Source organism: Anarhichas minor, unplaced genomic scaffold (assembly GCF_050575085.1).
Source record: "Anarhichas minor isolate MPS153535 unplaced genomic scaffold, ASM5057508v1 ptg000045l, whole genome shotgun sequence".
In the NCBI taxonomy this organism is placed as follows: Eukaryota; Metazoa; Chordata; class Actinopteri; order Perciformes; family Anarhichadidae; genus Anarhichas; species Anarhichas minor.
Genome location: NW_027466491.1, coordinates 3,885,245 through 3,910,433, shown reverse-complemented (window position 1 = coordinate 3,910,433; position 25,189 = coordinate 3,885,245). Strand labels below are relative to the sequence as shown.

The following is a 25,189-nucleotide window of genomic DNA, read 5'->3' as shown; positions in this document are numbered from 1 at the left end:
AGCATGTAATTCATAGTACTTTCATATTTTATTTGTGTATATTTTAGCTCTCATTTGAACTATTATATTTTTTAGATTCTAATTGTGCTTTTACTTGTTTTTTGAAACCGATGGCTTACATATGAATCAGGGACTCCACTTGTAGAAACACTGCTCTGTAGCGCTACTAGTGGTCAAATACTCCACCAAGTGCCTTTAAACCTCAAACATGCATCAAATGTTTTGAGGACTTTTCCCGACCAGCAGACCAGCAAACATCAAGTCGGACCACAACATGTTCCATACATTGAACCTTTTATTAGCTAGGCTCATATTTAAAGTAGAAACCACACCACAAGTTGTTTTTCCTCTTTACAAAACATCGTATGTACACTCCAGTGCTGACAGTTACAAATCACAGAAATAAAATAGAAAAAAAACAAAATTTCTTGAGATAAATAAACTCTGTGAAAACAAACGGCGGCCCATGAAAACTTGTTTTCAACCATAATTTTGTCACATTTGTACAAAAAAATATTGACGTTCCTGTCATTTATTTTCTGTAACATCTGAAACCCAAAAAGCATACAAAGAGCTGCAGAGCGCTCTACAACTGGCATCGAGTGCTTATTATTAATATCACCTCGCTCTCCTCAAAGCCACAAGGGGAAGAGTTCTGTCTCTGAAATGAAGTCCTCGGAGTCAAACTGACTAAGAGAGCTGAAGTTTTAAGTTTCATTTTTCCAAGATTCTCCATGCTGGCGGTGAAACACAAGCCTGCTTTCAGGACACGGTCTCGCCGAGTCATCCCGAGTTACGCCGCAGATATTTGGAGACTTTTCAGCAGCTTTAGAGACCAATTTAAGGCTTTGCTCTCATTTTCCAGGGAAAACTTAAATCTGGGACTCCTAAAAAAAAAAAAGAAATTCCATTTAAGGACAGAACTCCTTCTCGCTCCGGCTCTGGACCATTTTAGTAGTTCACAGTTAAGGACAGGCACTGGGGAAATGTTGTGGGCTACATTAGCATGTGGGCTATACTCCGATAGTGATGGTAAAATCAAGACATCAATGACAAAAAATAATAAATAAAAAAAGTTTTCAACATCAAAATGAGACAGATCTGAAAATCTAAAATCTAAGATCTAAGATCAGACGTTACCACTCTGAAAAACATATTCATAGTTGTCGCTAACAGAATTTGAATAATTTATTGTACTTTTTAAAAACAACAAGAGGCCACTCCAGTCCCTGGTTGATAACTAAAACATTACAACAGACAGGACGCTCCACACTGCTTCAGATAAATACATAAATACTTAAAATAGTGCTTTGGGAAAGAATTCTCGACAGCGTAGCTTCTGTGTCCATAAAGAATAAAAGCATTTGTATCAGAGATGTCTGAGGCCGGAATGATTAACTTAATAGTGTCGGAAGAACCGGAAATTGCCCCGTTGATCCGCCGACATAATTAGTATCTTCAATAATATCAACAGTAGTGGATATACATCCATTTCAGTTATTCTTATCCCTGAACAGTAACCTTAAAAAGGTAACTAAAGATTCAGGATTGTGTTTTAGGAGACCAGTATATTCGTGGATGTGTGTCCTGACTGGATTTCTTTTCCTGAGACTCTGAAGGCCGGTCTGTTTCACAGCCTTGGCTGGGTCAAATGTGTCCTTGGCTGAACAGCAAGTGCTGTTTCCAAAATTAGGAGAGAGCCTGGTGCACATCCAACAGACACTAAACTACACTAAGAGCTCCGGCTCTGGTGTTCAGGGCTACCGGTACAAGACAATCGCAATACTTTTAGGGAGTAGTTTGACATTTATTGGAAATGTGCTTATTTGTTTTCTTTTAGATTGTTACGACTGTGATGTCTGTGTGGTAACTATGAAACTACCGGCTGCTCGTTCCAGCTTTAAATACACCACACAAACACCACAGGGACTGATTACAAAAACCCCATGATTGAATAGGACACGACCGGCCTGTTATCAATGGCTTTGAAATTAGAATAAAAATACTTATTTGGGGAAATGCATTTGTATTTATATTCAGCAGATTATTGCTCAAAGTACAATATCAGAGGAACATACTGTGATATATTGTAATGTTTAAGGTGTATCCGTACAATCTAGTAGAGGAACTGTCGTAACATTACACCAATACAATAGTGTGTATATCATTATTCCACAAACAGTCTTGGGCACAAAGTATAAACTAGAAAAAAAAACACGAAAATGGAAGCATTAGCTGCAAGTTTCACAAAAATGTCGTCGTCACGACCTTTTGTATATAAATATCTGACACAATAATTACTTCTTTTTCCTTCCTACCTCTGATGACTCACTTAAAAAACAGAAGCAGACAGCACTTTGGCAGAACGAGGAGCTCAAACCGTAAGCTTGAATATTATCTTCTTCAAAGTCAAACTGGTGCCGCCACACATGACTGAAATATCAAAACTACTAATAAATGCAATCACTTCTCAATATCTGTGACCCACAAAGCATTCAGTATAATATAAATCAGTCCAGTCAAGAGGTCTGAGGTGAATAAAGTCCGACTGTGTTCATCACGGTACACACCGTCTTCCTCGTCATTTCCTTTTTACAACATCACAACCAAAATAAAACCTTCTACATGTACAGTCGTTTAAAAACAGCATCGTTATGTACAAAAAACGTCTATAAAATCTGATTCTGCTGCTCCTCGTGGCTTCGGGGCGGGAGGAGGACCGAAGGGGAGGGTTGAGGGGGAAGAGGAGGCGGAAGAGAAGGAGGAGGGGGAGGCGGCGAGGAGGAAGGAGGAGGAGGAGGCGGGTAAGGGAACGACGGAGGCTGGTACTGCGGTTGCAGCGGGTAAGGGCTGGGGGGCTGAGAGAGGTAAGACTGAGGGGGGAGGAAGTGGTGAGGGGACAAGTGGGGATGCTGAGGGGGGAAGAAGGCGTTGGCGTGCGGGGCGAACTGGTGGTGCTGGGAGAGGTGGGGGAGGAGAGACTGGGAGCCGGCGAGGGGGGTGTTGGGAGGCTGGTAGTACGGCTGAGACGGCGCGCCGATGTTCGGTTGGTGCGGCGGATGCAGGTGCAGCTGGCTCATGTGAACCGCTTTCTGACTGTGGTACGAGTTCAGAGGCTGGGGCTGAGCGGGATGACTGGACAGCGGATTCGGGGGGAGGATCGGCGGCCTATGAAGGAGATGAGAGTGTGGCAGGAGAGGGGAGAAAGAGGGCGGGAGCATGTGAGAGAGGTGGGGAGGCGGGAGATGCTGGGGCGCGTATTGCTGCATGTAAAGTCCTTGCCTCGCGGGGTCGTGCGCCGGATGCATCTGCGGCTCCGCGGGCATCCTGGCGTTGGCGCCGTGACCCCACCTCTCGTGGAGCGCTTGCGTCCACAAGTCTGTTGCCGCTCGAGCCGCCGCATGCGTCCGAGTGTCGGCTTGCGAACTCGCGCAGGTGCGCGTTTGCGTGTCCGCGGCGGGTGACCCGCGTGGCGCCCGAAAGTCCGACGGTGTCCGTGCGTCCGACGGGACGTCCGGGTTCAGGCGGGGTGAGGCTTTCGGACGGTCCAACGGAGAGGAGGGAGGTTGCCGAGAAGTCGAAGACACGCTGGAGGGAGCAGGCGTGGAGAAACGCGAGTCCGCTGCGGGCTTGGGACGAGTCAGGGGAGATGGAGCCGAGGTGGACATGGAGGAAGATGGAGAAGAGGTAGAGCATGGAGGAGCTAAAGGGGAGCGCAAAGGAGCGACGGCTGAAGAAGAGGAAGACTTGGAGATGGGCGACTTAGGAGCTGAAGAGGAGGACTTCGCACTGGAAGACATCATTCTACCGTCCAAATGGTGGTGGTGGTGATGATGAAGGTGCTTTGACGATGCGGCTTTGGGTTTTGTGTTCTGATGAGGAGGATGAGACGCAGGAGGGAGTGATGAAGGCGATTTGTTCTTGCAGAGAGGAGGCGCCAGAAGTTCTGCTTTCACCTTTGCAGGAGGTGAATCCTGCCGTTTGGGTTTTCCTCCTTTCACCCTCTCCTTGTCCACCTCTTTGTCTCGAGCGCCGCTCGTGTTCGAGTCCACTGAGAGAGCCGGCGGAGACAAGACAGGCGGGCGATGATGATCCCGTTCCTCCTTTTTGACCGCCGGCAACGTCCCGTTTTCTGCCACACCAACCTCCTTCTTTATCCTCTCCATCACTCTTTTCTCGCTCTTCTTTTTTCTCCTCTCCTCCTCTTTTTCCTCCGCCGTTTTCCTCTCCTTCTCCTTCAACTCAACCTCCTCTTCCTCCTCCTCCTCCTCCTCCTTCACGTCCTCTACCTCCTCATCCTCCTCCTCCTCCTCTCCATCGTAGTATTGTCTTAAGCGGACGTGCCATGCCAGGCTGCAGACGGACGACACGGTCTTGAACTGGTGGACCACGTTGCGAGGGATGAAATAGACGTCGTCGTGGCACAGGCGGATGCGGGCGTAGTGGATGCCCTCGCGACGCATCTGGTTCAGTTTGGCATCATCGACCCACTGCACACACTGTAAAGAGAGGGGGGGGACGTACGCTCCAAAATTAAGCCTAAAGAATAATATATTTAATTACTCTGTACAACCTTTTAGTACAGTAAATACATATTTATGGACCAGAAATCCTTATAAATTGAATTAAATTAAACTCATCCCGTCTGCAGTTCAACTTTACTCCACCATGTGGCAGCATCCACAGATGAATTTAACTTTACACCTAAAGTCTGTGTTACACAGAAAGTGAGTAATTAAAGACTGAGGAACGACCCGGTCTGATTTGGGACATACTAAAGAGTAAGTTACCGTCTTCTCTACCGTCTAAGCAGCGCAATGCCTTCTGTGTGTGTGCAATGTACGCACCTGAGACAGCGGAGGCTCGTATAGGTCCAGCTGCAGCCTCTCAACCACATGAGGGAAATCACCAGCGTGGAAACACACAACGTCTTTGGTTACACGAGGAGGCTCCGAGCTGAGAACGAGGGAGGGCCAGAGTAAGAAGGATTACACATCTCTTACTACCTGAGAGTGCGATAGCCATCACTACCTGTACAGTGTGATCACACGTAGCTCCACCTCCTACCTTTGTCCGGCCCGTACGGCCTTCAGCACCCCCACTGCCGCTGTGGTCTGTCGTTCGAAGCCCTGACCGATGTGGTCTGCGTGGGCCCGGGTCCGGTCCTCAAACAGCATCTCTCGGGGCTCGCTGGCCCTCGGCAGCGACTGCAGCAGGTTCTTCACCTCGTTGGTGGAGCTGCGGCAGGACAGATAATAAACACTGTAGAACTGTGTGGAGACTCTTGTTGTGGTTCTCTTCAGAGAGATTCCCCGTCTCTAGTTCCCTGCTGTCTAAATAAAGACTAAATAGGACTACAAGGTGAGAGGGCAGCTTTGTTTATTTCTTTTGTTTCCTGTCTGCTGGGGCAAAATAAAAGCACCAGACTTCATTTATCATTAAATGAATCCAATATCAAAGCAGATGCTGATGAATTGTAATTTTACTACATAACAGCAACAATTATTGGGCGCTTTGCAGCAAACCAGGGCTAAAACTATTAGTGGCAATTTTGATAATCAAATAATAATAAAAATAAATTTTTGTTTGATACTTTTAAAGTAATATATTAAGCCCAAATGCCATGTGTTGGTTCTTATTTCCTAAATGTCAGAATTTCTTTTTTTTAATTGATCTTATTGTAAATTAAATACATTTGGACATAAACTGAGGGTAAACGTGAGTATAGGAAAATACAACAGGTCTTTTCTTTTACTATTTTCTCACATTTTATGAAAACAATCAATAAATAATGATTATAATTGTTAAATTGCAGTCATATTTTTAGTGGACATCATTAAACATCTGAAACTCAACGAATGAGGACGTCCTAACTAGATGTTCCACAGCACATCAAAAACATAATCTAACGTCTTATTTAAATTCTTCAAAACACAAAACACTTAACAGGGACAAGAGGACGAAAAACTGGAAATCAGTGATATCCTCTATAAAATAAGCATTTTAAATAATGAAACGTAAAGATGGTTTTGCTTCATGCAGACAGACCGAGAAGCATGAAAAAAAAAAAAAAAGAGCGCCGTTGCCAAACAATAGAAGTACTGCAGTCAGCTCACTACTGGATCAGTGACTCACACTGGAGCTGCAGTCAGATTCAAACAAGAGTGGAAACACACACACTCACACACACAGTCTGTGAGAGATTCCTTCGAGAGTGTAACACAGACAGAACAGCAGTGAGACTACCCGTGTCGAACACTTAATTGTGCATTCATTCAGAGATCAGAGCAGAGAGGCAGGAGTTGGTGGAAAAGGAAGAAAGAAGCAGAGGAAAATAGTACAGAGAGTAGAGGGGGGGGGGGGGGTGGGATGAAAACACACTCTCTCACACACACACAGTTCAGTGTGTGTGAGCTGACTACAGGCTGACAGTAATGAATGTAAAACCAGGAAAGCTGGTAAGTGAAACACTGAAAAGAAGAGGCGGTAAAGGGAGGAGTGCTGAACGTGCACATCTAGAGCGATATTTAAAGTCTCCCTCCTCTCTCTCTATATATATATATATATATATATATATATATATATATATATATATATATATATATATATATATATATATATATATATATATATATATATATATATATATATATATATATATATATATATATATATATATATATATATATATGAGGTCCTGTTGTTCTGACTCAATGTGCGTCAGGATTGCAAGCGGGCAATCCGTCTCTGCACCAAGTCGTCCAGGTGGATTCCTGTACGTTTATGGGCAAATAAAGTGGTGGAGAGAGAGAAGAGAAGATGATGGAGGGATAAAGAAAGGGGGGGAGAGGTGGGGAGTGGAGGGATAAGGCGGTAAAGGGAGTGTAAAGAGGGAGGAAGGAGAGACAGAGGGGAAAACGTCCTCTGACAACAAACGCTGTTACAAGTCCAGATTTAAATGTCTTGTTTTGCTCAACCAAAATAACCTAAAAGGTATTTAATTTACTATTATACAAAATAGAGAAAAGTAGCGAATCCTCTCGACGGAGAAGCTGAAACCAGAAAAGGTGTTTTCTTAAAAAATGTGGCTCAACCACCTGATTAACAGACAGAGCAGGCTGTGGTTACGCTTTCCAAGGTTGCTGCTATTGCTCTGCAATTATTGTAAAAATCTCTGGCAGCGTGGCGCTCCTTCACTACGAGCTGAAGTACTTTGGTTTGGTTTTTTTCATCGTCTGACCACCATAATCAGAGTCTCACAACAGCTCGACCTTCTCACTGAAACCACACACACGAGCCAAAATAACAAATGACATCACGTCCTCTCTTCCGATACTTCATCACGGTATTTCTTTCAAACAAACTGATGTTCTTTCCTTGTCAAATTCAGTACACACACACACACACACACACACACACACACACACACACACACACACACACACACACACACACACACACACACACACACACACACACACACACACACACACACACACACACACACACACACACACACACACACACACACACACACACAGTGCTTCTTTTTCTTTAGTTCCTGAAAATAACGGCATCATAACTCTACAATAAATCAACTTAAAGCAGGAAACAGAAGACGGACCGTAAGAAAAACAGAGAAAGAAAGAGAAGAGTGCATCTTGGTTTGTAGATCACTTTGTTTACATCATGGTGATGTATAATAAAGTGATGGGATGAGACGAGAAGAGAATAGTTTAACCGCCTCTCTCTATCCATCTGTGTCTCTATAAAAACAGATTCCTTCAGCCCCAGCTGTTACACAAGTGCTTCTGACAGCACAGACAAACACACACACACACATTTCTTTAAAGCCATCCCCGTCTAACACTGTGCACCCACCGATGCTTTACGTGTTTATGTCTCGACAGGCTGGATTCAGGTGCAGACTACTGATAGAGTGACTGTACTTTCTTTATCGCTTCCACTTTTATTCACACAGGAACGTTTGAATGAATGAAGCTCTCTTGGATTAATTTATAGAAAACACGGTTATTAAGGTGACGCCTTCTTTTTTTTGTCAAAACAAATGTCCAAAGATATTATAGAAAAGTAGCAAATCCTCACAATTCAGAAGCTGGAACCAGTGAATGTTTGGCATTCTTGCGCTAAAATCAGAAATTATATATTTTTTAAAATCCCAAAATATTACTATTGATGCGATTACCAATCAGCAGAGACGGGAGAGAAATAACTGCTGAATGTGTGTGTTATCCCGCACTTGGCTGGCAGCCACGTGAAGTAGCATCTGATGTCGACTCTATTAACACAACGATGATCTCATCTGAGCGGTGAGCCGCATACCGCTCACATCACACACACTCTCTCTCTCTCTAATGGCCTCGCTCACAGAAACCCCGTGCTTGTGAGACGGAGCTTATGTGTGAGCAACAATGACTCTGTGGCAGACACAAACAGAGAGGGTGTAATTGCCTCGGCCGGCGCTGCTCCGCTACAACAAAGCTTCACGCTGCCACCACGGCTGTTGCATCAAATGTGCGAGCGTGCTTTGTTACCGTTTTCCCCCCGTAATCAGTCCTCGTGGGCTGTGCGGAGAGTAGAGGCAGGCCGGCTCAATAAGGCACACACACACACACACACACACACACACACACACACACACACACACACACACACACACACACACACACACACACACACACACACACACACACACACACACACACACACACACACACACACACACACACACACACACACACACACACACACACACACACACACACACACACACACACACACACACACACACACACACACACACACACGGCTAATTCTGCCTCATTGCAGAGTTTAAGGAAGATCAAAAATATTGTCTGGCTTGGTTTTGTGTGTGTTTTATCGGTGTGTTCGGTAAAGCGTGGTGTGCTCACCGTTTCCTTTTAAAAGGGGACTTTGGTATATCGGCTACAGGTATCATCTGTTCTCCCGGTCTGACCCACATTATCGGACCGTCGTCACTTTCCGTGGGATTCATCTGCCTCAGACTGGAGAAGGTTCCCCACGGGAGCGTCCGCTGCAGCCAGACAGAAGAAGAGAGAGGAGGGGGAGGGGGGAAAACAATCAAAGCAAGTTAGCACATCTCAAGTACACACACACACACACACACACACACACACACACACACTTGACAAGAGAGCCAACTTCCTGAACGGAAAGCTGGAAGCTGCATCAAGTCGCTGACACACCTGACAACTCAACAGCCGTCACTTAGAATATTAGGCGCTCCGTTGATGTTTGTGTCGAGCAGCATTTCTTCCATCTGTTCCGTTTCCAAACAGTCACGTCGGTGTAAACGCATTTAAACGTTCGGTCGCATCAAGTTCATACCTCAGTCACTCGCCCATCCCACAGCGCTCTGTTGCTATGTAGAATTACCGCTGTTCATCCCGTCCCGACTCACCTGCAGGAAGGGCGACTCCTCCAGCATGCCAAGGAATTCTGGGAAATAATCGCCGACCTCCTCGTCCACGGCTCCCACCAGGCTGATCTGTCTCATTGCCCCGGCTCTGTATGTTCCATTACTGAAGGTCTTCTTCACCTGCAGCAGGAGAAACACAGCATTAGACAAGGACATCGGGACGTCAATTTAACACCACAGCAGCAATGTGAGATTGGTTACACTGCAATCAATTATCAATCAGCGGTACAGGTTGCAGTGTAAAGTATAAATGTTTACACATTTCAAATGCATTTAGTATTGTTTGACTGCAATAAAATCCAGAGGAATAATAATAAAAAAACAACCAGACACTGACATGGAAGCTGTTAATCTTACTGGGTGTCAAAACAGAAATAGTGTGTGTGTGTGGGCGGCTTCACTTGATGTTTCTGCTCCACTGGCATGACTCAACAGACTGTTTGCTGCTCTTTGCTTGGCTGACAGAGCATAGTGTGTCTGTATGTGTGTGTGTGTCTCCCATACCCTTGGCCCTCAACAGCGTCTTTGTGTGTCTGTGTGTGCATGCTGTACTCTTGGCTGATCAGTGTGTGTGTGTGTGTGTGTGTGTGTGTGTGACAGTGTGTGTGTGTGACAGTGTGTGTGTGTGTGTGTTGATCTTTGGCTGCACGCCTCTAGTGAGTCACCACTTGACAACAAGGCAGAGAAAGACAGAGAGAGAGAGAGGGTGAGAGAGACGGACCAGAGGGAGGAGAGCGCGAGGATCCACTGGAGGGAAGGAAAGAGGGACAGATGGAGAGAAAGAGGGAGAGTTTAGGAAGACAAGCTGTCAAAGAGACAGAAAGGGGAAGATGGAAATAACTCAGAGGGAAAAGCAACGGGGGAAGAGGGTAAGCAGGTGAAAATGAAGATACCATTTTTTTGGGAATATAAAAGACAGAGCAAGGACAGGAAAAATGAAGGAGAAGAGGACAACAGAGTAGGATCCATCAGATACGAGAAAGTGAAAAGACAAAAAGGAGGGAGGCAGAGCGAGGGAGTGTGAAAAGAGACGAGGGCAGGTTAGACAGGATGGGAGGAGGGAGGTGAAGGAGGAGAAATGAAGATGGAAATGATGGATTGTAAAAAGACTGAAGGGGAAGGTGCTCTGAGGCTCCCAGGTGAGTCCTTGAACAAGACACTAAATCCCAAAACAGCTGCTCAGAGGCCAATCATGCAGGACTGCAGCTCATGGTGCGCGTGTGTGCGTGTGTTACTTCTAATAAGGGATTGTTGTTGGTCCAGTACCTTGGTTATTTATACAGGCTGGATAATTAGTAGAGAATGGCCACAACAACTGGATTACAGATCACTGTAACGTTTAGCTAAGTTAAAACACTTCAACAAAAGAAATCGTTATCAGCCGACATAATTTTTTTTTTAAACTATTCACAAGATGTAAACAAACAATATAATCTAAAACACCAAGATATTTCATTAAAAGTGATATAAAACAGAGAAAAGCGTCAAATCCAGACATTTCACAAGCTGGAACCAACAAATGTTGAACATGTTTGCTTAATAAAAGATTCAAAATTGTCAATTCATCAACTGCCGAACGGACTTAACCATGACTCGACTAACTGCTTCAGCCGTAGTTTGAAGAACATTCTGTTATTACTCAGTGGGAGACGCAAACCGGTCCTCACTGCACGTAGAAGACAAACTGTAGAGTCGGTCTCTTTAAAAGTCAGCATGCTGAATGCTGCATGTTCACTCGCAAATCGGTCTAATTACATGCATCGAATAACTGCCTATTGGTGTTCATCCAATCTATCATAAATTAACGAAATAAACCAGATCATCGTGCACAGATGAGGTGCGTTCGTTCACTTCATTTCACTGCATCTGTGTAATATCCTCCTCAGACGATGATGACTAAAGGCTTGAAATACTCACTCTCACACATCGCAACTTTAAATAGTCTCACCGAGTCAATGACCTAGATACTGAGAGGAAACTGTGTGTGTGCGCACACATGGATGCAAATGCCTTCATGCTTACAAGCGTGTGTGTGTGTCTCAGCCAGTGTAGTCGTACTTACGACTGCGTGTGCTCATGAGCGCCTGTCTCCTCTTCATCAGTGTGTGTTTACACGGTGCATAATGAAACAGCAGAATAACTCCCACGTCGTCAGCAAAGGGAACACTCTCTCACTATCACGGGAGAGGTATTAAATAAATGAAAGCATTTAACAGTCGGCGATTCGCTCACACACTCCGACGATAAGTGAAGACAAACAGAAGGAAACAGGAAATGTGACAGACTTCCTCTGAGCGGTACTGTTCGAGGCGCACCAGTGCTTCCTTGCCTCAGCGTACCGTGCACGTTGCACAAATGACCAACAGCGTTTAGGTTACTTCTACGGGTAAACGAGACATTGGGCTTTGTTTCAAATGGGCCGATACTGCTGCACACATGCAGAAGACGTTGAATGAATACTAACAAGTAACAATAAAACAATAAAAATCATGTACACAACAGATTACGACTGTTTATTTACATCCATCTAAAATATACTGCATCTCGTTTTCTATTCAAGGGCCGCAATTTTACCAGATTAAAAAGCCGACATCATTATATGTAATTATCATTACTGTCATCACTGTATTTGGCTAAAAGCAGTAAGTCTCCCTCCTCGTCTACTTCTTGCTCAGATTATCTCTCTCAGCCTCGGCCTCTCTCTCCCTCACAATACTCACGTCCCTATTAGATCGGGCCTGTCTCTGTCCTGGTCTCTGGTGCAGCCCCTGTGACCACTTGTTTATTCTATAACGAGTTTCCATCCTCAACACATCCTCCACTCTCTCCGGCCGAGTTCATGTCATAACATCCTCTGGCGGCTCTACCTGACCTCAATAAGACCTCTCTACGTCCGTCCGTTTCTTAACTCTCTTTCTGGATCATTACGTCCACTCCGTCTCTAGAGCACTCTGTATATTAACTGTGCCTGCATCACGACTAAGTTATCTGCTGACTGGTGCTTTACACACAATCGCACAACTTGCATAATCTCTTCCTCAGCTGACCCACAGACACAGCCGGCATGTGAGCGCACAAACACAAATATAAAGAGAGAACTCACAAACACACAGGGGCTCACATGCACCGTGTACAAAGCACATAAACTCGGATTACAACACACACAGCGGGAGAGTGACTTCATCAGTCATTACGTCATCATATCATTACATAGGTAATAGTAGTTTGTTGCTATATCGATCCTCTGATAATTAGCATGCTTGCAACTATTTTACAAGCAGATTCTGTTATTTTTCCTGCTTTCTTTACCTCTTCGGATAACATTCTGCTGATAAATCATTTCTAGTAAATGTATCAGTGAACTGCTTGGTGCCTCCATCAGATCTGATAATAACTGTACTAAAGGGAATCATCATATCATAGAAACCGAACAGTTGAAATTAATTTTACCAAAGAATTCTCCAGAATTCTCCAAAGAATGTCCCTGAAGACCATTGTTGTGAATGCTCTGACACAGCTTTGAGTATAAACATGAGCGCAATACGAGCATAGATCCATATAAAATTTAATGACATCAGAATGAGGAATAATCTGATGTCGTTAAAAAATAATGACTTAGTGACTGAACCGGAAAGACCAAACGACCTCACTGTTGGAGCACATCTTGCTGTACTTGCCCTGAGAAAAGAGAGTGCTGTAATCTTCTATAATCCTGCCTTCAGTCAGGGACTGAATACAAAACACTCACAGAGCAGCTCGGATACCTGCAGTCAAGGGCTGAACACGCCCGGCTCGTTATCGAGTACAAGTGATTGTGTGTTACACTCCAGCAGCCCAACAATAAGCAGAACTTTACAGCAAACACCAAAGAACAACGCAAGCCTTTTCCTCTCACACACACATTTACAGAAAGCAGCTGTCCAGTTGTTTGCATCTGGAGCAGAGAACCAAACAACAGAGAAGAAACATGAAGAGGAGAGGGATAAAAGAGAGAGAACGGCAGAAGAAGAGCCGAGGAGAGAGAGAGAGAGAGAGAGAGAGAGAGAGAGAGAGAGGTGAAGGAAAAATATGTGAGAGAAATCATTAATCTGTCTGTGTGAGCGTACCTGTGGTGTGTGTGTATATATCAAAGAGGATGCTCACATCTGTTAGTGTGTGTGTGTGTGTGTGTGTGTGGACTGTATGTCTGCTTCCCAAGGTCACTGCTGAGAGCTAGGAGGGAGGGGGGGGGGAAAAAAAATTAACAAGACCAGTGGACAATGACGTTAGCTCTGCAAGGAACACTACTCTTAAAGGAACAGCTCAGGACACAGGTTTGCAGGGAAAGCTCAATCTAGATGTGTAATTCATTCATTATCTAGGTTTCATTAATGCAGCCATCAAAGGTGCGTTTGTTGAAGCAGAGCTGGCCGAAACTGAAACAAACACACAGAATAACGTCATGAATATTTCATAAAAAGAAAAGCCAGGAGAGCCAAAGAGAACATAAACCGCTCTACCCCCTGTAGTCTCACACACACACACACACACACACACACACACACACACACACACACACACACACACACACACACACACACACACACACACACACACACACACACACACACACACACACACACACACACACACACACACACACACACACACACACACACACACACACACACACACACACAGTATTGCTGGTATTGACCTGTAAGTCAAATCAATAGCATCAATATTAAAAGCTCAATAGCTCCCGTGGTTAAAGGACAATCACCTCAGAGCAGACCGCCTTGATTGCCTGGTCTTTGTCTGTTATTTGGGGAAAGGTTGAGAAACAAAGTCTACGGGGCAGTTTCATTAGCCAAGAAAGACTTTAACAGGAAAAAAACAAAAAGGTGTATATACGAGCCTTATGAGTGTGTGTCGGCAGTTCTCGCAGAACTAGAAATTCAACATTTGGGTTTGGCTCAAACCCTGGGAAGCCCCTTTTGGTGTGGGAGATTATTTTTTGGGTATATTATGTCCCATCATGTTGAGTCCTTTTTATCTCAATATGGGGTCCGTCTGGTAGCCGGTGGGGCCTGCCCTCGCGTTGGAAAAGAGAAGGTTGTGTCTCAATACGAAGCCACTCGGGGAGGTTTGAGGCAACAAAAGGCTTTTCATGAGTGAACTATGGACGTGAGACGGCTCTGAAGGAAGAGGTCTGGCTGGAGGCAATCCAGACAATCCAACAGCAATACAACACAGACACACACTTCTTGTTTTTCCAGTTGTCCTCAAACGGTATATACTTTTGCTTTAGGAAAGAAAAGGAGAAAAACTACTTTTCGTGTTAGTTTTGACTCTCGAAAACAATCAAGCGAGCCGTCCCCGCCTGTGTGTCCGGCACACGACTCTGCCGCCATTGTTCATGTTGACATTTACTCCGAGGAATCGGACATCAGTATAAATGCCAAACGCTAATTATTGCGGGACAGATCGAGGCAGATGCACACAGCAGATGGCCTCAGCAATACAACTTTTCATCTGCATACAGCAGTCCTCCGGTCTTTTCCTTCAATCGTTTTTGTGTCCCACCCACATGTCCTCTGTGTGTGTGTGTGATTGTGTCCGACTGACCTGAGAGTAGAAATTAGCCATAGTGGTGGTTTCTATGTCCTTCTTGGCCAGTATTTCCATTTTGACCGGAGCCGATGGGAACTTGGTTGAGAAGTAGTCCAAGAAGTCCGGCAGGTAGCCGGCTTCCCCGTGGACGATCCCCATGACGTAATGAGCTGCCTGGAAAACGAGGACAGTAACAAAATCGAAATATTAGAAACAAAAAATACAAATGAAACAAATTATATAAGGTGAAAGCACTTGACTGCACTGAGCTCAACACCCGTGGATCAATATGTCTGCCGTACCTGGGATGAGTCCTCACTGAACGCTAAGGTGACGAACTCCTGGGCAAACCTCTGCCTCTGGCTCATGGAGAGCGAGGACAGCTGGGATGCGTAGGCGTGGGCCACCAGGGCTCCTCCGTTAGGCTGGTGCTCGATGTGGATGTACGGAGCAAACTCCAGGCCCGCCATGCCGGGGTTGGTGCACCGCGGCTGGCGTTTGGTTTGGGAAGGCTGCGGCGTCTTCATGGAGGACGACGGAGAGTTGGGAGAGTCGAGGGGGCAGGAGTTAAAGGGGGATTTGGGGGCGAGAGGAGGGGAGGAAGGTAGGAGATGTGCAGCTTTGTTGTTGGGCGGAGGGTAAACCGGCAGAGGGGACTTAAACGGAGACAGGACGGAGTTGTCGGCGGGATCAGAGGAGGAGGAGGACGAAGGGAGGAGAAGCAGGCCGGCGCAAACGGTTTGGCAGGAGCGGTGGTACATCTTCACTCGCTTGTGCTTCTCCCCCTCTTTGTGTTTCTTCTTCTTTTTCTTCTTCACCTTTTTGATTTGCAGCTCCTCAGAGTTGATCTTCGCTTTCTCCTTTTCATCTGGACGGAGTGACAGCGAGAGAGAGAGAGAGAGACAGAGAGAGAGAGAGAGAGAGAGAGAGAGGAACGTATTACTTGTTTTACAGGAGAAGACATTCTCACAAGATCAACATGTAATGTAATTTTGAAAAGGCTTTAAGGGAGTAGGGAGACAAATCATTCATGCAAGCTTTGTAAAAAAAAAAGAAATCTATTCAAGTCTGCTGTCTGATGGATCAACAAACCGACCCTCAGCCCTCTTCATTCCCCCGCTGCAAGAAGACCATTTTCACTGAATTAAGTCCTCTCAAAATGACGAAAGCTCAGAAAAAGCATCTAAATAAGGTGAAGAGAATCAGGAAAATGTGCTGATTAAGCTGAGTCAATAAAAAGAAACAATACACAATTTACTTTTTATTTTTTTTTATTTTTAATGATCAAAACAAATGTGATAATTCCCTTTTTAAAAACCCATAAAACAAAAATAACTCCTAACTAGTTGTAGCGTGGACAGATGACTCATAGCTTCTCCCAGATGGGGTGCATCTCCTGGGGTGCATGCGGTGAAATAAATGGCATCCCTGAGAAAAGCAGATATGAACGAGCCAGGAAATACGCTTTCCAGTGACATATCTGAACGGAGATAATGCCGTACATGGTGGACCGTCTCTACGAAGCCTGAGGCCGGACAGAGCGGAACATGCAAATTTATGCACAGCGCTGCTGTTAGTAGTGTGTGTGTGTGTGTGTGTGTGTGTGTGTGTATGTGTGTGTATGTATGTGTTAGAGTTGTTCACATCTATTTGGAAATGTGTTGCTGGCTGGCCAGGAGTGGTTGTGTAAACAAGTGGACATAGATACATTTACAGGGTGTGAGAGTGAGTGTGTGTGTGTGTGTGTGTGTGTGTGTGTGTGTGTGTGTGTGTGTGTGAGAGAGTCGCTTTGATAGCTGCTGCCTCAGCATAATTCAAATATCAGATATCATCTCATTCACACACACACACACACACAGCTTCAGTGTAGTTTGTACCCCACACACGTTCATCGCCAGATAAGGCGGGAATGAAAGACAATGAAAAAGAGCAGTGTGTGTGTGTGTGTGTGGAAGCAATAAAGAGGGCAACAGCGAGAAGGTATTTGCAGTACAATACCTAAGCTACTAATCCAAAAGCTCTTTAACACACAAGTCACCCCTCCCCCCAATTCACTCCCCACACACACACCTTAACCTTCAGCAATCCACAGAAGAGCAGTGAGATATGGAGGAAATGTGCGGTGTGTGATAAATTCGTTGGATCGGTGATATAAATGTAATAAACAGATATAAGGATGCAAGTCTCACGGCTCGTACAAACTTCAAATATAGATACGGATAATAAATCTTTTTTTTTTTTTTTTTTTGAAAAGATCATTTCAAACTTAGGATCAGATTACAATATTAACAATAGTCTACTTATCCAATATTCAGACACGCACTAAAACGCACTATAAAAATGTACAAATACAGATGTAGTCAAACTACTTAGTGGTGACTAAGTGTGAGTTTGACGTGTGCCTGCAGCTGCTAATAATAAACCTTCCAGCAATGGCTCCTTCGTGGCCAATTGATTGCAGGTAGATGGAAAAACCTCTACAGCGAAGCACGTGTTGTGTAAGAGGCACACAGCAGGTACATCTATACGGTCTGATGGGAGCTTCACAATATGTTTTACACATTCTTATATGTGTTATATGTGTTTATTATGTCCAATGGTATCTCTCTCTCTGACTGAATATCTAACTTCTCCTCCCTCCGATGTATTTTCTTAAGTTAAACCCGTCTTTAAACGTTTATTTTATTTCTAAACCTAGATACAATTTGATAGTTGCACCAAAAATGTAAACTCCAACTTGAAATGTGATCAAGTGTAAACTTTAAAACTTGACTTGAGAAGGTTCAATTTGTAGAACGACTTCCTTTTTGAGATGGATTGAGCAAAAATAATGAAGTTCCTCGAACAGAGTTAGGAGACAGACTGAACCTAAGTGAGTCTCATAGTGCTGCTGCTGCTGAACGTCTCTCCAGGAAATTGTTCGATCGAGATGAACAGGAGGATTGGAGCTCTCTCTTTAGTTACTGTGCTGTCGTCTGTTGTTCATCTTCTGTTATTCGGCCATATCGCTCCATTAAGTCTTTCTATAACTAAAGCAACTGCATTTGCAGAGGAAGGCCACAATAAATGACTGAGAGCTCTGGAAACAGTAAACAAATGGACCATCTGTTTTGGGCTTTTTATGAACTGAATAAAAATACTCTTCCAGTCCTGCATATATCACCTGGTCTGCATTAATGTGTGTGTGTGCGTTTCCACCAACCTCTAATCGGCAGCTTGACTCCTCCGTTCTCCCTCTTGATCTCGTTTATCGCTTTGTGCTTCTTCTTCTCTCCGTCTTTGACCTTCGTCTTCTCGCTCTCCTCTCGGCCTCTCTCGGTCGCCTCATCGGAGCGCTCTGTGGAAGCAGAGAGAGAGAGAAAAAGGGCTTTTAGGTCTCGATGGTTGAAACACTTCAAGATTTACACACACACAGACGTTACGCTGAGCACACTCGATTCACTTCGATTTTCTTCCTCTAACCCCTTAAACTAAACGCTCGCCAAGTGCTTCACCTTGGCCATCACCCTCTCCCTTAATCGTGTTGGTCTTCCTCCTACAACAAATCCATCTCTCCACCGAGCCTCTGCTCGTATCTCTCGTGTTTCCACGGCGCTGTAATGACCTTCCGATACTCACAACCGTAAGAGCTACATCTCGTCAATAGACACACACACTTCACGTGTCTTCGCCCTAACTTATCCGCGTGTTCAGGAAAGAGCTCAGACAACGTCACCTTTCTTAAAATAACTTTCATTTGATCAAATCTTTTATACATCTCCTCCTTTGATTCCTTCTTTCCTTTCAAACGCACATTAAAAAAAGAAACCCCATTATTTTTTCCTCAGTAGCTCTTGTGCTGATTCTCTCTTTCTTTTCCAAAGAACTTTTTGTTGCTTTGAACTCAGTCAGATCCGTCTTTTAGAAGAGGAAGCTGTGTTCTTCAGAAGTCTCTCCTGTGGACGTGTGGAGCGGGCAGAGTGCACACAGTGGGGTTGGACGCACTGTGTGCACGATCAAAAGAGAGAACGCTTTGAAAGTAAAAAAAAGGCTTAAAAAGGAGCAGTAGGACAATTAGAAGTACATCGATACACTTACATTTAAACAAACACCTCGGCATTCTGAAGCTCAGTGGGTCGGTTTGCTTCGCTAATTAACATGCAGTTAGTCGTTATAGAAAGAGGAGACTATCACATGGAGAATCACACGTTCCAAACATGTGGAAACTATTTGAACTTTTGTCGGGGCAACGTAACACAACACCAGAGGTGTGAATGAATCAGATATCATCGGGATCCACGCAAGTGAAACTGCTTCTCAGTGTTTTTGATTTTGTTTTCTGACTTTCTTGCAGCGGCCGGCTTTTGAAGGGGAACAGCGGGCGACTCTCGCTGTGTGGATGATCACAGGAGAGAAAATACTTTGAGAGACAGAAGGCCAGAGGCCGACACTTCACTAACTCCAACTGCACTGGTCCCCGCTGAAACATGGGGCGCAGATTCATTAATCCAGAAAGTCAACTCCTCGTTACGTTTGCTTTTTAAATTTAATTCTACAACAATCTTCCCCCAATCACCAGTTCTCAAACTTAACTAATGAATTACATCAGCATAGTGTTTAATGCTGTAGCCCAGCCACTGGGTCAGCAAGCCAAATGCATGCTGGGATACGCGAGACAGGATAACCTGATCAAAAACAATAGATTCAAGATTTCCATTAAACCTGCGAGCGGTAAGGTTCCAATGCCCTTTTAATATTATTAACATAACTTCTATTTAGCATGTTGTCGGATCTTATTATGCGATTTGATGATTTGTGAATCTTAATTAACAAATAGATAAAACGTTGCCATATTGTAGGAAGACATGCAGTAAAAATATCACACGGCTGGCGTTAAACTGAAGCGGATAGATTTTGAGCTCTTTTTGGTTTTTGGACTCGCTGTAACAGGACAGGTAAACCTGCCCGCTGGGAACATCCTGCTAGTCCAGATGGTCGGGGATTCTGTCAGCACGGTGCATTTACATGCACACACACACACAAAAAAAAACGAAGTACTGCAACTACTCCCAATAACTAAATCCCTAAAACAAACTAAACAGCCATATTACTCGTTTAACAAGCTGTTTTGCATAAGGCACCAGCCTTAATCTGTTACAAATGTGTAAATGTAAGAACATGTAAACACAGCGGGTGTCAACTTGGTCTCAGTGGGGATTGAACCTGTAACCTTTGAGTTAAACTATTTATTTCACGCTAGATCCACCGGCCTAACGCAGTAATGTGTCCCTGTTCACGGTACTTAGTCAGGACTCGTGTCTCTTATTTCAAGACCAAATGTAAGCAGGAGTCACTGCTCCCTGCCAGTTGGCTTAAGCCGTGCTCCAACCGCCAAGCTAACACTAATAATATTACTGAGATGATGATGCGATACTCCGTAGGAGAAGGTCAGGGCACCATCATCTTCAGAGCAAAGCCGTGTCCACATGTTGAATAGCCGTCTGACTAACAGGTGGGCCTGCACACCACTCGACACATATTAGAAAACAACATTAAAATTGTGTATATTTTTCTCCCAGCGTAACCATAAGCCTGAGGTGTGTCACAGTCAACGAAGAAGACTGACAGACTGTTACCAGCAGCTCAGAACTGAGCGTTTTTTAATCCTCCAAACATTTTTTGCTTGCGGATTAATGTGTGATTTCCAGCAACACATTCACAAGCCACTTGCTGTAATTACCGTTTCCCTACTGCTGGCCATTGAGCGGCTCACTACGGCAATTACAGGTTCAGTATTATTTTTGCTCAAGAGCACCTCAGCGGGGCTGTTGAAAGAGTGCAATTATGTATTCTTACTTAAGGCTGCATCTCAATCCCCCCCCCCCCCCCCCGTCAGGTTCAGAGATGGTCTTTTTTTAGAAAATATTCTCTACACGCTCCCATACACCATTAGCAGTTTAAAGATGAACATAATAAAAACACACACTTTATTTATTTATTTTATATATATATATAATTAATAATCAATGTAGATGTTATATTAATGTTTTTGTGTATTAATATTATTGTGCATTGATATAATTGTATGTTTTAATTTTTTGATGCTTTGGCAACACTGTTTCAAAACTTTCATGCCAATAAAGCAAACTTGAATTGAAAAAAATTGAATTTAATTGTTAAAAGACACGGTTTATTTAACGTCAACATTGTTTTTTAAATACCCACTGTTGTGTTGTGATTGTGTGTAAAGACTCACACCAGCCTCTACCTGTTTGGATGCACATCCACCACAGACTGCTTACTAGACTGTGTTTGTGGTGCGTTGGAGCTACAGGCCGACAACACGTCTCGTTCTGGCGTTCTTACCGACTGTTCAGAGCACGGTGTGCTCCTCCGAAACTACCCAACTGGAAAAAAGGTGTGACATCATGCACTCATGTGTGCGTGTGTGTGTCGGTTCAGTGCCACCACTAGTGTCTAAAAACACTTGCACACGAGTAACGTTTACACACAGCAAAGGCAGAGATTTTGAAAACACTACACTGGTGTTGACGATGACAAAAACAAGCCACAGAAAATACAACAGCTAAAATCAAAACGTTTACAAATGAGACAATAGCTTCAGCACTGTGACCCTGTAAGTCATTTTAAATTATTCCTCCCCAGGAACAAAAAAGATATCTTGTAAAATAAACTATTTGTAATTTTACTAATGAGCCAGTGTACATTATGTCTATGATGCCACATGTATGTTGATCATTGGCAGCATATTTACTGTATTTATTGTATAATATATTTATGATGCATAATAAATTTAGGCTTTTATGTAAAAAAATAAATAAATGTATATATGATGACTATAAATATTTTGTATTATTTTATTCTAATGATTAAATGTATTTTCCTATAAAGTAACGTAGCTGTGGTTGAATGAATCTACTCTGCCTGTAGAACATGGAGTAACAACACGCTGTGGCTCTCCGTCTGTCTCCATACAGCCGGAGGTTACAGAGGGGGGCGTGGTGCTCCACCACAACAACACTTACCCTATAATGGCGGGCGGCTGTCATATTATTATGACAGTAGCGTGCAGGAAATACAAAATACACAAGGCGCATTAATGTAACATGATAATTGTCCACATTCGTTACGTTGACTATCGCTTTTTTATGCCGTTTATAACACATTTGATTGACTCGGTTACTGGTAAACATATAGGAATAAAACGGGTTATCTTTTTGCAGCTACGACTTAACTACGTTAACAATTCCGCAGCAGCTGGTTGTAATTGTAATGGCCAGGTCGCGCGACTATTGCCCTGGAACGTCGTAGTGGAGCTCGAGGGGTTCACGAGCGGGTGAACACGCGACGAACGCGCTGGCAGCCATAGCCCGCAGAAAACATCGACTGAACCGGGCTTTATAGAGTTGTGTTTATTACCTGCTTGTAATAAACAACTCTAACTTCATGAACTCGCTTTTAAGTACAATTTAAAGAAAAATAAATACACCGATGCCTACCTTTCGGTGGCAACATGACATCCCCATTCTCTCTCTTCACTGCAGAAGTGTGATTAATTCTGCTGATATCGTTGTGGTTGTTGTTACTCGCGGGTCCGGAGGTCACCGATACTTTATTATGTTTCCTTTTCTCCTCTCCGCCTCCTTTCTCCTTCTCACGCTGTTTATCTTTATTCTGTTTCTTGGGTTTGTGGAGGAAGAAATCGCTCTGTTTGAAGACTTTATGTATGTTAGTCGGTGGTTGGAGTCCACCGGTAGCAGGCACCGGAGGATTGTTGCTCGTCTTCACCGGGCTGACGCTCCACACGCCCGCCCCGCTGCTGCTGCCGTAACTCTGCTGGAGTTTCTCGCCTCCCACTCCTCCGTCCCCGCTGAGTTTCTTGGGCTTAACACTCCGCTCCTCGACTCGGACCTTCTTGGGCGGCAGTGCGTTGAAATCCCGGGAAGACAGCGAGCGGTTGTCCGGGGCTCCTCTCGCCTCGGTCGGCTTGACGAGCGGGCTTCTGGCGGAGGCGACCGCCAGGGCTACCGCAGTAGCAGCTCCGGTGGGGTGAACGGAGCCCAGCGAGTCAGCCATCTTGAGGCTTCTCTCTATTTACTCTCTTCCCCCAACGGTCGCCGCTTTTTTTTTTTTGCGCGACGAGCAAGGAGGCAGTGAATGGGCGGTGCTTAATTTGATAGACAGGCAGTCAGGGAAGGGGGCGGGGTTGAGGCTTGACCATAGGCTTGACTGACAGGCAGAGAGGGAAAAACTATAGGCGGGGCTTAGCAGCAGTGTGTGTACTGTTGTATTTTGAGAAAATTATGAGGAGCAAAGTAAATAAAAAGCATCACGAGAAACATTCTGAATATTTTAATATTCTAAATGTAATTTAACAACCAAGTATTTGTAATCCTTAGATCTGTTCTGGAGGGAAGGAACTTCTGAATACTTCAAACTGTTTTGGTTGACATCCGAATCATTTAGTTTGCATTGAAAGAAAATAATCTGCAGATTAAATGATAAAACAATTAGCTGCAGCTATAGTTTAAAACACTCAATCTCATTGCAAAATAGATGACCAAATAGTCCAAAACATTGTTTTATTTCAGTTTTATTTTTAAATCCACGTTCACCTGAACACAACCCTAATAAACAGTACACTGCCCACAACTAATTGACGGAACATGTAGAGAAGTGTGCTGGTGGCAAAACATGGGTTCACTGAAACATTCCCATCAAAGGGATAAGTCTGTCTTTCATCTGATCTTCATAACTGGATGTGATTATCACTGTCACACACACGAGGAACACATCCTTATACATCACTGTGGATCCTCCTGTAAACACTTTGATTTATCGACATGAAAACATGTTCCTTCCCTCAGACCGATTGGCCGAGCTGTCGGCACGAGGCCCGTCAGTGAGTGACAGCCAATGTCGTTAATACTAAACATGAGGCGACTGCACGCGGCCGGTCATAAACACTGACAGGATCATTGTACGATGCTATTATATGGCCTGTGTGAACAGTAACCATCTCCAGAAGAACGGCGTGAAGTTAGTGTCGGCATCACATTCTTCCAGCATATGTGACTCATACGCCTAAAAATAATTCTTACTGTATATTCGAGGCTTTTTAAGCCAACACAGTTTCCAGTTCCTTCGGATGGCGGTGCTGCCTGCTGCTACTGCTCACACACACCCTGAACACTGATTGGCTACATTACATAAGATGTTAAACTGCTCCATGGGAAAACTGAGGTGACCCAGTTAAAATAGCAACCTGGCTTAATTCATACAACACAGTCAGATAGAGAGAGGGTGTGTGTGTGTGTGTGTGTGTGTGTGTGAGAAAGAGTGTTTAACACATCTCAGAAAAGGCAAGGAGTGAAATACAGGGAGGTAGTTTAAAAACTGTGCAGGTGGAGTGGTGAGAGGCCTGTGGAATGAAAGTACTGGATCCTCCCTTTTAATGCAGAATGAGTGTGAACTGCCATTTTCATAATACATTAATTTATAGGAGTGTTATAAAGTCGTTCTTCTCAGATGGAGTGTGCCTTTTTTGTATTTTTCTTGTTGGATGCTTTCATCAAGACTTCAAGTGACGTCTCACTATTAGAGCAAACTGAAAATCCATCAATTAATGTTTTCCTTGCATCTTCACTCGCGATCTATACTTTATTCCAAACATCCCTGTACAGGTTTGTAGGTCTGCAACAGGTGCTTTTAATCAATGGCCGTGACCAAAGAGGACCGGCACAAAGCGGCCTAAACTCCGTTGCACATTAAATATTGTAATAAACTGTATAATTGATCTGAAATGAGCATTGGCTACGTGTCAGCAGAAGCAAATAATTACATTATGTCCTCCCACCTGCTGTGCCTCTGTGTGTGTGTGTGTAGAGTGAACGCAAATGTGAAACCTTCAAGGTCTCTTTGTAAGACGGTGAGCGACTGTGTTTATACCACCTGCAGGGATTAATTAATCGGCATATTAGTGTGTGTGTGTGTGTGTGTGTGGATACATTCGTCTCACAAGATCTTCCAGGCGTGAGAGGATCTCCTGCTGTGACCCCCCCCCACGTGTAGAGCTATCAGCAAGTAGACAGAATAAATTACTTCATTTCTTGTGGC

The 25,189-nt window shown here is 44.1% G+C and overlaps 1 protein-coding gene across 1 annotated transcript; it reads right to left on the bottom strand.

Annotated features, from left to right (window-relative positions):
• Nucleotides 1-277: 277 nt before the first annotated feature.
• Nucleotides 278-23,221, bottom strand: LOC142971132 (uncharacterized). The gene is made up of 9 exons (XM_076111763.1): nucleotides 22,573-23,221; nucleotides 18,276-18,410; nucleotides 15,376-15,941; nucleotides 15,089-15,247; nucleotides 9,464-9,601; nucleotides 8,934-9,076; nucleotides 5,068-5,238; nucleotides 4,848-4,956; nucleotides 278-4,499 (listed from the first exon to the last, which is right to left on the bottom strand). The coding sequence occupies exons 1-9, from the start codon at nucleotides 23,147-23,149 to the stop codon at nucleotides 2,670-2,672; spliced, it is 3,828 nt and encodes a 1,275-aa protein (XP_075967878.1). The 5' UTR covers nucleotides 23,150-23,221; the 3' UTR covers nucleotides 278-2,669.
• Nucleotides 23,222-25,189: the final 1,968 nt, after the last annotated feature.